The following is a 12,059-nucleotide window of genomic DNA, read 5'->3' as shown; positions in this document are numbered from 1 at the left end:
TGATGTTGAGCATCCTTTCAAGTGCCTGTTGGCAATCTGTACGTCTTCTTTGGAAAAAAAAAATGTTCATGAAAGTCCTCTGCTCACTGTTTAATTGGATTGTTTTTTTTCCCCAGTGTTAAGTTGTATGACTTCTTTGCACATTTTGGATATTAACCCCTTAATGGATAAATCTTTTGCAAATATCTTCTCTCATTCAGTAGGTTGCCTTTCTTTTTTTCATTGATGGGCTTTTTTTTTTTTTTTTTTGTGGGACAAAAGCTTATTGTTTTGGTATAGTCCCAATAGTTTGTTTGTTTGTTTGTTTGTTTGTTTGTTTTTTACCTCGCCTGAGGAGATACATCTAGAAAAATGTTTCAATACCTGATGTAAAAAATTACTGTTTATGTTTTTTGCTAGAATTTTTATGGTTTCAGGTCTCACATTTAGGCCTTTCATCCGTTTTCAGCCTATTGTTGTGTAAGGTGTAAGGAAATAGCCCAGTTTCATTCTTTTGCATGTTATTATCCAGTGTTCCCAGCCTCATTCGTTGGAAAGACTTTCTTTTCCCCCTTCATATTCTTGCCTCCTTTGCAATAGATTAATAGACCATTTAAGTGTGGGTTTATTTCCAGGTCCTCTATTCTGTTCCCTTGATCTCTGTGAATATTTTTATGCCAGTACCATATTGTTTTGATTATTGCAACTTGTAGTATAGTTTGAAATCTGGGATTGTGATATCACCAGCTTTGTTCTTCTCCAAGGTTGATTTGGCTATTTGGGGTCTTTTGGTGGTCCCATACAAATTTTAGGATTATTTGTCCTAGTTCTGTGAAAAAAGTTTTTGGCATTTCGATAGGGATGGCATTAAATCTGTAGATTGCTTTGGGTAGTATGGACATTTAACAATATTTTTTCTTCCAGTGCATGAGCATGGAATGTCTTTCCATTAGCTTACGTCCTCTTCAGGTTCTTTCATCACTGTTTAGTATATGTGCTGCCGAAGCGAGCACTCATCACTGTTTATATAAGTTTTCAGAGTATAGTCTTTCACCTCTTGGTTAAGTTTATTTCTATGTATTTTATTCTATGTATTTTATTCTTTTTGGTGCAACTACAAATGGGATCATTTTTTAAATTCCTCTTTTTGCTACTTCATTATTAGTGTGTAGAAATGCAACAAATTTCTGTGTATTAATTTTATATCCTGTGACTTTACTGAATTCATTCATCAGTTCTAGTAGTTTTTTCATGGAGTCTTTAGGGTTTTCTATACACAGTATCATGTCATTTACAAATAGTGAAAGCCTTATTTCTTCCTTACTAATTCAGATGCCTTGTATTTCTTTTTCTCGTCTGATTGCTGTGGCCAGGGCTTTCAGTACTATGTTGAATAAAAGTGGTGAGAGTGGACATCTTTGACTTTTTCCTGATCTTGGAGGAAAAGTTCTGAAGCTTATGTTAGCTCTAAGTTTTTCATATATGGCTTTTATTTGAGATATATTTCCTATAACGTCCCTTAGTTTAGAATTTTTATTATGAATGGATATTGTACTTTGTCAAATGCTTTTTCTGCATCTACTGAAATGATCATATTTTTTCCTTTCTCTTGTAAATGTGATGTATCATGTTAATTGATTTGTGAAGACTGAAGCGCCCTTGCATCCCTGGAATAAATCCCAATCAATCATGGTGGATGATTTTTTTAGTTTTATTTTTTCAGTGTTCCAAGATTCATTGTTTTTGTATAACACCCAGTGCTCCATGTAATACATGCCCTCCTTAATACTGTGGTGGATGATTTTTTAAATGTATTGTTCAATTCAGTTTAATTATATTTTATTGAGGATTTCTGCATCTGTCTTCAGCAGACATATTGGCCTACAATATTTTTCTTCATCGTGTCTTTACCTGGTTTTGGTATCAGCATAATACTGGCCTTACAAATGAATCTGAAAGTTTTCCTCCTCTTATATTTTTTGGGAATAGGAATTGACTTTTCTTTAAATATTTGGTAGAATTCACCTGTGGAGCCATCTGGTCCTGGGCTTTTGTTTGTTCGGAGTTTTTCTATTACTGATTCAATTTCATCATTACTAAATAGTCTAATCAAATCTTCTATTTCTTCCAGATGTAGTATTGGTGTTGAAGTCCTTTGCTTATCTAGGAAACTCTATCTCTTTTTCAGTTCTGAAAAGCTTTGTTGGGTGTTCTTCGTTGTAGGTTGTTTTTTTTTTTCCCCTTTCAGCACTTTGAATATATCATGACACTCCCTTCTGACTTGTAAAGTTTCTGATAAAAACTCAGGTTATAGCCTCATGATGTTTCCCTTGTATTTAACTATTTTCTCTCGCTGTTTTTAAAATTCTCTCTTTATCGCTACCCTTTGCCATTTTAATTATTATGTGTCTTGATATGGACCTCCTTGGGTTAATTTTATTGGAGAATTTCTGTGCGTTTTGGATTTGAATGTATGTTTCCTTGCCTAGATTGGGGGAGCTTTCAGCCATTATTTCTTTTAAAAAGTTTCTTGCCCCCTTTTCTCTCTCTTTTTCTTTTGGGATCCCTATAATGTAAATGTTATTATGCTTAATGATAGTGTTGACTTCCCATAAGCTATTTATTCTCATTTTGTATTAATCTTTTTTTCTTTTTGTTGTTCAGCTTAGTTGTTTTACATTACCCTGTCTTCCGGATTGTTGATTTGCTTTTCCGCATATTCTAACTTGCTGTTGATACCCTTTAATGCATTTTTAATGCCAGTTATTGAGTTCTCTAGGACCAGAAATAGTTTAATAACATTGGAATTAGCTGTTCTTTAAAGGTTGAAGAGAAGTAAGCTTTGAAGCCATTTGATCTTATAGCCTCCCCCTCTGCTTTCTCTAGTGGATTTAAGAAAATACTTTCCAAGTTTATTTACTCTAGTAAATAACACTGAGTTTTAAAGATAAGTTTCCTGTCTTGCTTCGGAAAATTACATTAATGTCATTTAACATTTGTGCTATATCTTTCTTCCAAGGAATTCTAATTACATTACAGCAATTAGAGAAATCAGAATCAAGATATTAGAACTGGAAGGAACCTTAAGAATAATCTAACTTAACCTTCACCTTTCATAAATGAGTTCACATAAACATTAATTTTCACATAATTTAGTTTCAGTTAAGGGGGTAGTTTATTAGAGGTAACTTCAGATGTAGAAATGTTCATACAAGCTATATAGTCAGCTGAGTTTAGTAAAATTTGGTTTAGGAAATGTTAGGATCCTTTACTTTCCAGGTTTAGATGAAATGATGTTAATCCAGGAACTGAAATTCCCAATAGGTATTTTTTTTTCCTTTACTGAAAACCTTCACTCATTAACCTGATTACCAGTTAATTTTCCTAAATCATTCTTTAGCTGTTTTTAATGTATTGAATGTGAATACTAATAGGAACAGATAATCATATATCTTCACTTTATTCTTCCCTAAAATTGGAAAGGCTTGGAACAAGACTGTCCTTTCTTCATGATCATGACTTTCTTCCACATCCAACTTACCAAGTCTTTGTCTAAAGCCCCAGGGACGGACTTGCTTCTTATGTTTACAGTATTCTCTAAGTCTTCCGGATATGACCCACTCAGATCTAACTCAGATCGACTCCGGTCTGGAGGAAGGAAGAGAGAAGGAGAGATAGGAATCCAGCTAATTTTGTTAGAAGATTATTCTTCTTATTGCAAATATTTTATCTTTTTTCCCATTCCTTCTAGGCACAGGGCATAGAGTGTCATGAAAGCAACAGAGTCAGTAACTAATATTAATACACTAATGTACTTTGTATTTTTTTTTAAAAGTATTTGAACACTGGGATACAGATGGCCCTTCTTTTCACACATCTGTATCTTTGGGGTAAATACCCAGTAGTGCAATTGATGGGTTGTAGGGTAGCTCTATTACTAATTTTTTGAGGAATCTCCACACTGTTTTCCAAAGTGACTGCACCAACTTGCTTTCCTACCAACAGTGTAAGAGGGTTCCCCTTTCTCCACATCCTCTCCAACACTTGTTGTCTCCTGTCCTGTTGATTTTGGCCATTCTAACTGGTGCAAGGTGAATACTTTGCTTTTAAAAATATAATTAAAAAAATGATGCACAACTCAGTAATACTGTGGGCAACTTACTAAGGCACGGTTTACTTACACAGAGCAGTTCTATATCAAAGTCCTGCTAAAATAGATAGAGTTGCTCATAATGAGAAAGACTAATGAGAGCCATCACATGCTTGAGTTTGAAACGGTAAATTAAATAATGCAGAAGGACTTAGGACAGTGCCCGACACAGAGTATGTACTCCATAAACAGGAGCTGTTGACCAGAAGTAGGAGCAAAATGATCTATGAGGTTGGCTTCTATGCTCGTTTAAAATTTTCCTCTTAATGGGAGAACTAATCTTGTCGTCCCAATCAAAATGCAACAATAGCCACATATATTTAGAAAGCGCTTTGGGAGCCCCCCCGCCCCATGACAAAGAATAGGCTCCCCAACTCAGCACACAGAATCTAGCCTCAGGCTTTATGTAAATATCGTCATTAGGTATAACAGTTAACTTTCTCCTGTTGAGGATTTTGTCATGCTTTTAATTCTACACAAGGGACATAAGCTTTATAACTACAGCATATTTCTCTAAAGAATTTTCTTATTCATAGGTAATAAAATTACAACACAATTAATACCTGCTTCCCAGGGTTGCTGTGATGAAGAAGTGGAAGGATATATTGTACTGGAATATACCATACAAATGAAAAACATTGTTACTGATACCTTACTGCTGCTTGCAAATAACTCTTTATTTAAACCACAGGACAATTCATCTGTCTAGACATAAGGCATTTATGTCTACCATGTCAAATGAACGATCATTTCCTTGAATTCTGGGAAAGCGCCTCTATCTTTCCATCAAACGAACCAATTCTATGTCCTACATTCCTGTACCGACATTGGTACAGCTCTGAAACTTGGCAGTGATGCCTGACAAGAGGGTGCACTTAATCAATGGATTTTGCATGAATGCAAGAGGCTCAGGGCATCACCTGGGTCTAGATTTAAGCTTTTCTTATGGAGCGGGACTACCATGATGAGTCAAGGAACAAATGGTGATTTTCTAAAGCATGGCACATCCACGGAATGTCACACAAGGCAGTTAATTTCAAGTGATTTAGTCATTTTTTTTTTTTTTTTAAAGAAGAGTAATCATGCTGTAAACACCCACCTGAGGAGAGGGAGATCTCAGACACCGCTATGGAAGGTGTACCAGAAACATTTCTGCGATGACTCTTTGTGAGGTTCTCATACGTGCTTTCAATGGCAGTCAAATCCATGGAACTTTCAAAACCATGTCGCTTCTCACAAAGTAAAAATAATAAAAAAAAAAGCCAACATTATGATGACTGTAATTTACTTTAAAAGCCTCCCATCTGAATATACTTCAGTGTAACCATATTGACATCATATTCCTCTTTAGGGAGGACCGGTGGACATTGGCGAGGATCCTTATCATGAGTTCAGAGAACCCTGAACCCATCAATAATTTCTCTATAAAATCAATACCAAGAGGTTTGTTAATTAACACAGAAGTCACTCAAAATAATACTTCATTCACAAAATTGTGAGTGTTCAACTACAGGGTTAGCAAGAAAGATGATATAAGTACCTCCAATATTACAGGGCCCATATATGGGACTCTGGCTAGCTTCACATCTCCGGAGTAATGTTCAAGCTTAGTATTCTTCTTGTTCCTATGTTTATCCCCAGTTTCAACACCCTCTTTCCTCAACCAACCCTTACGTCCTCTACCCCCACTTAATGGAAGACCATGACCCACAATCCAGGTGAACGCATGGCATAGAAGGGTCCCCAGGACACTGCCCCTGCCTTGGTCCAGAGTCTGTGCTGATTGCTCAGTGCCACATCAGTTACTAAATATTTTGAATATCATTCCTTGTTAGGTTGCCAAGAAGTAAAATAATCAAATATCCACACACTTTTCTGGTTATTGAACAGTACCACTCACCGAGCTTCGTATAAAAATTTATGAAATTTTAAATATGCTTTTCACCTTATCAGCAAGTACAATTCAGACTTTAAATATCGAAAGAAATGTTCTATTATTCTTCAGTCTTTCTGAATGCCTTTTGGCATTTCCTTAAAAATATTACAGAATCTGACAGTTCCTAGCCTCTGCCTTTTTTTTTTTTTTTAAGTTCATGATTATTTTTCTGAAGTCACATTCTAGGAAGAGTCGATATTTTAGATAAATAGTTTTTATATTCAGTATTTAGCTACTCTTGTTATTGAAGCATTGTTCACATATAATGGTAGTGTCAGGTAGATAACACAGTGATTCGACAGTTGTATACCTTTTGCAGCGCTCACCACAGTAAGTGTAGTCAACATTTGTCACCATACAATGCTTTTACAGTATTACTGACTCTATTCCCTAATCTTCTCCTTTTCCTCTCTGGGACTTATTTATTTTATAAATGGAAGTTTGTACTTCTTAATCCCCTTCACTTCTTTTACCAATCCCCTCATTTCCCTCTCCTCTGGTGACCATGAGTCTGTTCTCTAATATATAGGAGTCTGTCTCTGGTTCTGTCCCATTGGTTCATTTCTTCTGATTTTTAGAGTCTATATATTAGATAAATGGTATTTGTCTTTTTCTGTCTGATTTACTTCCCAAGCATAATATCCTGGAAGTCCAGCTGTGTTGTCACAAATGCTATGTTCTCATTCTTTTTTATGGCTGAGAAATATTCCATTGAGAGAGAGAGTGTGTGTGTGTGTGTGTGTATCTACACCACATCTTCTTTATCCTTTCATCTATCAGGGGACCCTGGGGTCACTTCCATATCCTCGTTATTGTAAATAATGATACAATACACACAGGGCTGCAGATATCTTCTTGAATTAGTGTTTTGGTTTTCTTTGGGTAAATAGCCAGTAGTGGAATTACTGGATCATATGGTAATTCTACTTTCAATTTTTTTTTTTTTTAAGAAACCTCCATAATGTTTTCCCCAATGGTTATACAAGTCTGCGTTCCCACCAACAGGGCTCGGGATTCACAACCTCCCCTTCGATCTCCTCGTTCCGAAGTCTAGTTTCTCGCCTGCAGTAATACAATGGCATCCTAACTGGCCTCCTGGCTTCTCCATTTGTTCCCCCACAAATGCTTCTCAGCACAGCCCCCAGATCCCATGTAAAGAGAAGCCATATCCTCTGCCCGTTTTTTAATTGAATTTTTTGTTTTCGGGGTATTGAGCTGTATAAGTTCTTTATATATTCTGGATTAAGGAGGGGCACTTATGATGATGAGCACTGGGTGATGTATGGAATTGTTGAGTCACTATATCGTACACCGGAAACTACTATAACATCGTATGTTAACTATACTGGAGTTTAAAAAAAAATAATCCAGACAGAAAAACAAGAAAAAAATTACAAAAAAGAAAAGCCACATCTGCTCAAACCCTCCAGTTGGCCTCATCTTATCCCAACTAAATGTCAAATTGCCTACAATAGTCTGGCCATGTTATATCCCTGAGCTTATTTCCTAGGACCCCTCTCTTTATTCACTTGCAACAGCTATGTTGGCCTTCTTGTTCTTCCTTGAACATACCAGGCATGTTCCCACTTCAGAGTCTTAGCATTGGCTGCTTCTATAGGGGATTAAAAATCTTTTAGCTGCTGGGTGGACAAGTGCATCAGCCATTCAAGGTGGAGCCCAGCCATAAGTAACTGGAACAGCCTTCCCCATATGTGTACCTGTTGAGTATCAGTGCTGCTCCTGCCCGAAGGGACACCTTGCTACAGACTCCTGCATGGCTGATTCTTTCACTTCCCACCACCTTTGCCTGACTAGGACCAAGATTTCTTAAGTATACGTGCCAGCTACATTTATGGAGTTTGCTGCTTAATTAAAAAAAAAAATCTAGATGCTCAGTCATTCAAAAGAACAACTTCCACGTTCCATATATATTTTATGCATAATGCAATTTATGTCTTCATTATGTGTTGGTCCCAAATTTTGGCAGTGTTCTAGAAAGGAAAACTATTAAAAATTTTCAAGAGTCTACTTGTCCTGATTTAAATCCGTGTGGAAAATGTTTCATGCAGGCAACTTACAAATGTCTTTACAGATAACATGGAGGATTAAAGGGGAGACTTCTAAACATTATTCAGGTTTTGTTTAAACCACGTAACCATCACCTTTGAGCCCGCTCCTTCTCTTTTGCTTCACACTTCTGGCTTCCCACCAGGAGCAAAGGACGTAGGAAGCTCAGTCTTGATAAAGAAGTTTCTACAATTAAGCAGCATAAACAGCATGCTTTGAGATACAGAGAACCCAAACCCAACCAGGACATGATGGTGCGGTCAGGTCTCAGAAGCTGGGGGTCCTTTTGCATTTGGTACTTACTCTAAAGCTGACTGAAGCCACACTGTGTGTGCTTGGGGCTGGTGACCTCTGAGTGATGGGGGTCACACCACTGCTCCGGCTGCTTTTCGGGGTTGAGGGGCCAGCTTCCTGGTCATTAAGATCGGATGAACCCGTGCTTCCCCTAAATGAGAAAGAATATTCTGGATTTAACATGGTCAGCAGCTACCATTTCCCTTTCCTCCTCAAAGACTCGCTAGATTCAAGCCCATCTGTCTGACTCTAGGGTTTTTGTAAGTGAGCTTCGCCCTTCCATTCCAGCTTTATTTCCCACTGCTCACCAGCATTCTCCCGGCTCCTAGACAGCCTCCTCACTGTCATCTCAACCCACCACACCCATGGCTCCCACTTCTGCTTCTACCTTTAAAGCTTTTGTGGACACTCTCTCCACCTGCTATGCTGCTCCTGCTCCACTCTCTCCTCTTTGCCACTCCCTGTTTATGCAAATCTTCTCCATCCTTCAAGGCCTGGCTGAAGTCCAGCCTCCCCTTCAGTGTTTTCCTGACATTTACAAGGCTTTTCAAGCTCTGCTCAGTTCTTGTTGACTTACAGTCTTGACCCAACTGTGTAGTCCTTGACTACAGAATGTTTTATTTGGCTCCCCAAGAGATACACATATGTGTGCCTTGGTTCTTCTTTCAACCTAAACTCCCTGGGGACAGAGTTCATATTTGCCATGGTATCTCCACCACCTTCATAACACCTTGGTGCAAAGGAGGCACTCAGTACATATTTAATCAAAAAGTGGGAATTATGTTGTATTTCTCTGTGTTATTTCAGTGTCTGACTCACGGTACAGATTTAATAAACATGGTATAAAAATAATGACATTTGGTAAATGGGCTTGACTCACTTTGTTTGCTAAAACTGATTCAATTCCATTCAATAATGATTAATAAAAAAATAGTTCCTGCCCTTGAGGTGAACACAATTTTCTCATTAAATGGGAATTTCATAACTCAGTGTAAGTTTTGACAAATTAGAGTTTAAGAGAAGTGCCTGTTCTATTTCATTATTTATCCTCAGTGAGCACAAAATACACCAAGAGGTAAAATAGAAGCCTTTGCGAATTTCCTCTTTTATTCACTACTTAATAAATTATAAATGCGTCTATAACAATAAACATTTTACTGTTTAAAGCCTCACAGTGATAGTTAACAGTGATTAGAACTTACTGAAAAGATATGCTAAAGAAAAGATATGCCAAAGAAGAGAGAAATGGTTTTTTGTTTGTTTGTTTGTTTGTTTTTAAAGAATGACTGTGCATGTGACATTACTAGAAGACAAATCTGGCAGGAGAAAGAACGGGCATTGACCGCTGCAGCTATCATCCACAGCTTATAAGTTTTTCAAGACTGTGCACCAGAGAAGCCACTAAAATCAAATCAAATATGCCCTGACTGATACAACTACTTACGACCGCCCTCCATCGCTACATAAATAGAAGCTACATTTACTGAGTATTTTCTAGGTGTTTGACACTCTCCATTCCCCAACATCCCTGTTTAGAAAAAAAAAAAAAAAGATACCTATAGTCTTGTTTTTATTTTTATTTAATTTAATTTAATTTATTTATTTATTTGACAGATGGAGATCACAAGTAGGCAGAGAGGCAGGCAGAGAGAGAGAGAGGAGGAAGCAGGCTCCCCGCTGAGCAGAGAGCCCGACTCGGGGCTCGATCCCAGGACCTGGGATCATGACCTGAGCCGAAGGCAGAGGCTTTAACCCACTGAGCCACCCAGGCACCCCAACAGTCTTCTTTTAAAGATGAGAACACTAAGTCTTGGAGAGGTTAAACAATTATTCCAGATATGCACACATGTGTCTGTGTCCACACATAACACACACCATCACTACGATTACCACACTCTCACCCAGGTAGTACATAGGAAAGTCAGGATAAGAACTGAGACCTGCCTGTCTACCCAAAGCCTGTGCTCATTCCAGTTGTTCATACTGCTTGCTCATTATTTCCCCCAAATCAAATTGATACAACAAGCAGTTTCTACATTGACAGACAGAGATATATCATGCAGAAAATAATCCTAGGATCAGAGAGCTGGGAGGTAGTTTCTTGGAATCTGATTAAGAGAACTAAAAATTCCTCTGTGTAACATTCTTCTTCTTTTTTTTAAAATTTATTTGAGAGAGAGAGAGAGTGAGAGAGAGAAAGCATGGGATGGGGGAGGGTTAGAGGGAGAAGCAGACTCCCTGCTGCACAGGAAGCCCAATGTGGAATTCAATCCCGGGACTCTGGGATCATGACCTGAGTCGAGGGCAGGTGCTTAACTGACTGACCCACCCAGGCACCCCGGGTAGCATTCTTCTGATACCACATAGAAATGGTCTCTGGCTTCGTCTAGAGATGGCACTCTGAATTAATTATAGATTGCTCAGGAGGGGTCAAGACTGTGTCTTGATTCTGATGACAAGAGAATATAAAGTTTTGTGATTAAATAAACTGCTATAATTTGAAATTATAAGTTCCTTGGTAAAAATCTCCCTCAGGGGCTACGCTTCCACACTTGACAACAGTTCACCATCCAAGTGATTTTGCTCATCTCAGAAGTCCTACTTAGAAAGGTTGTAGAGATCTATCCAGGAATGCTGTGCTGTGACAGTAAGTTCTCTACTCTCAGAACAATGTTACCACAAAAAATCTCTCTCTCTACACTTTTAGGTAAAATCTCCTTGGGGAAAAAAAAAGAATACACATGAATTTTTCAGAAATGAGCCAAGAAGTTACGACCCAAAGGGACTCATGTAGATTTATCTGTTTGTGCCTGTCCTAAAGGTTCTCCTTGACCCAGGTGGTTTTGAAAAAGTCCCCATCATGGAATAGCTTTGCTGGAACCAAAAGTCCTACTTATGTAGAAGCTCAAGCATATGTTGATTAATTGTGGTGATGACATTCAAAAGGCTATCCTGTAATAAGAAAAAAATTCTTATAAGTCAGCTACTGAAAATTGTTGCCAGAATCATTATCTCAAAAATGACATACAATTTCACATTTGTCCCTGACATTTACTGTGAACATCTCAAAAATATTTTCCTCTCAGCTGATTGTCTCAGCTTGTTAGACTAAAAAAGACTTAGTCTAATGAGGCAGAATATCATAAATATTTGGATGCCAACTCTTTCAGATGTTATATAAAAATATGACATGAAATACATAAATCTTTGCCACTTAAATAGGAAGAAGATAAAGTTTAAATTCAAGAAGTTTAAAGTTCAATTAAGAAAGAGATATTTTTTGGGCAGAGGATCTGAATAGACATCTTCCCAAAGAAGGCCATACAGATGGCCAACAGACACAAGAGAAGATGCTCACCATCACGCAACATCAGGAAAATGCAAATCAAAACCACAATGAGATCTCACCTCACATCTGTCAGAACTATTAGAATCAAAAAGACAAGAAATAACAGGGGTTGGTGAGGAGGTGGAGAATAGGGAACCCTCGTGCACTGTTGGTGAAATGTAAATTGGTGCAGCCGCTGTGGAAAACAGTCCGGAGGTCCCTCAAAAAATTAAAAGTTGAAATATCATATGATCCAGTAATTCCACTACTGGGTATTTGCCCAAAGACTACAAAAACACTAATTC

At 37.7% G+C, this 12,059-nt stretch overlaps 1 protein-coding gene across 7 annotated transcripts in view; it reads right to left on the bottom strand.

Moving 5' to 3' along the window:
• Positions 1-12,059, bottom strand: part of SYTL5 (synaptotagmin like 5) — a 147,592-nt gene that overhangs the window by 41,462 nt on the left and 94,071 nt on the right. For 5 of the 7 annotated variants that reach the window (XM_059157187.1, XM_059157186.1, XM_059157191.1 and 2 more), the window contains 3 exons: positions 8,436-8,577; positions 5,229-5,361; positions 3,521-3,627 (listed from right to left, as the gene is read on the bottom strand). In XM_059157187.1, the coding sequence (XP_059013170.1) occupies positions 3,521-3,627; positions 5,229-5,361; positions 8,436-8,577 (382 nt within the window). The remainder of the gene's footprint in view (positions 1-3,520; positions 3,628-5,228; positions 5,362-8,435; positions 8,578-12,059) is intronic. The other 2 variants (XM_059157189.1, XM_059157192.1) reach the window with 1 other exon arrangement.

This window comes from Mustela lutreola, chromosome X (assembly GCF_030435805.1).
Source record: "Mustela lutreola isolate mMusLut2 chromosome X, mMusLut2.pri, whole genome shotgun sequence".
In the NCBI taxonomy this organism is placed as follows: Eukaryota; Metazoa; Chordata; class Mammalia; order Carnivora; family Mustelidae; genus Mustela; species Mustela lutreola.
The sequence above is the reverse complement of the archived record's forward strand: the minus strand, read 5'-3'. Positions and strand labels throughout refer to the sequence as shown.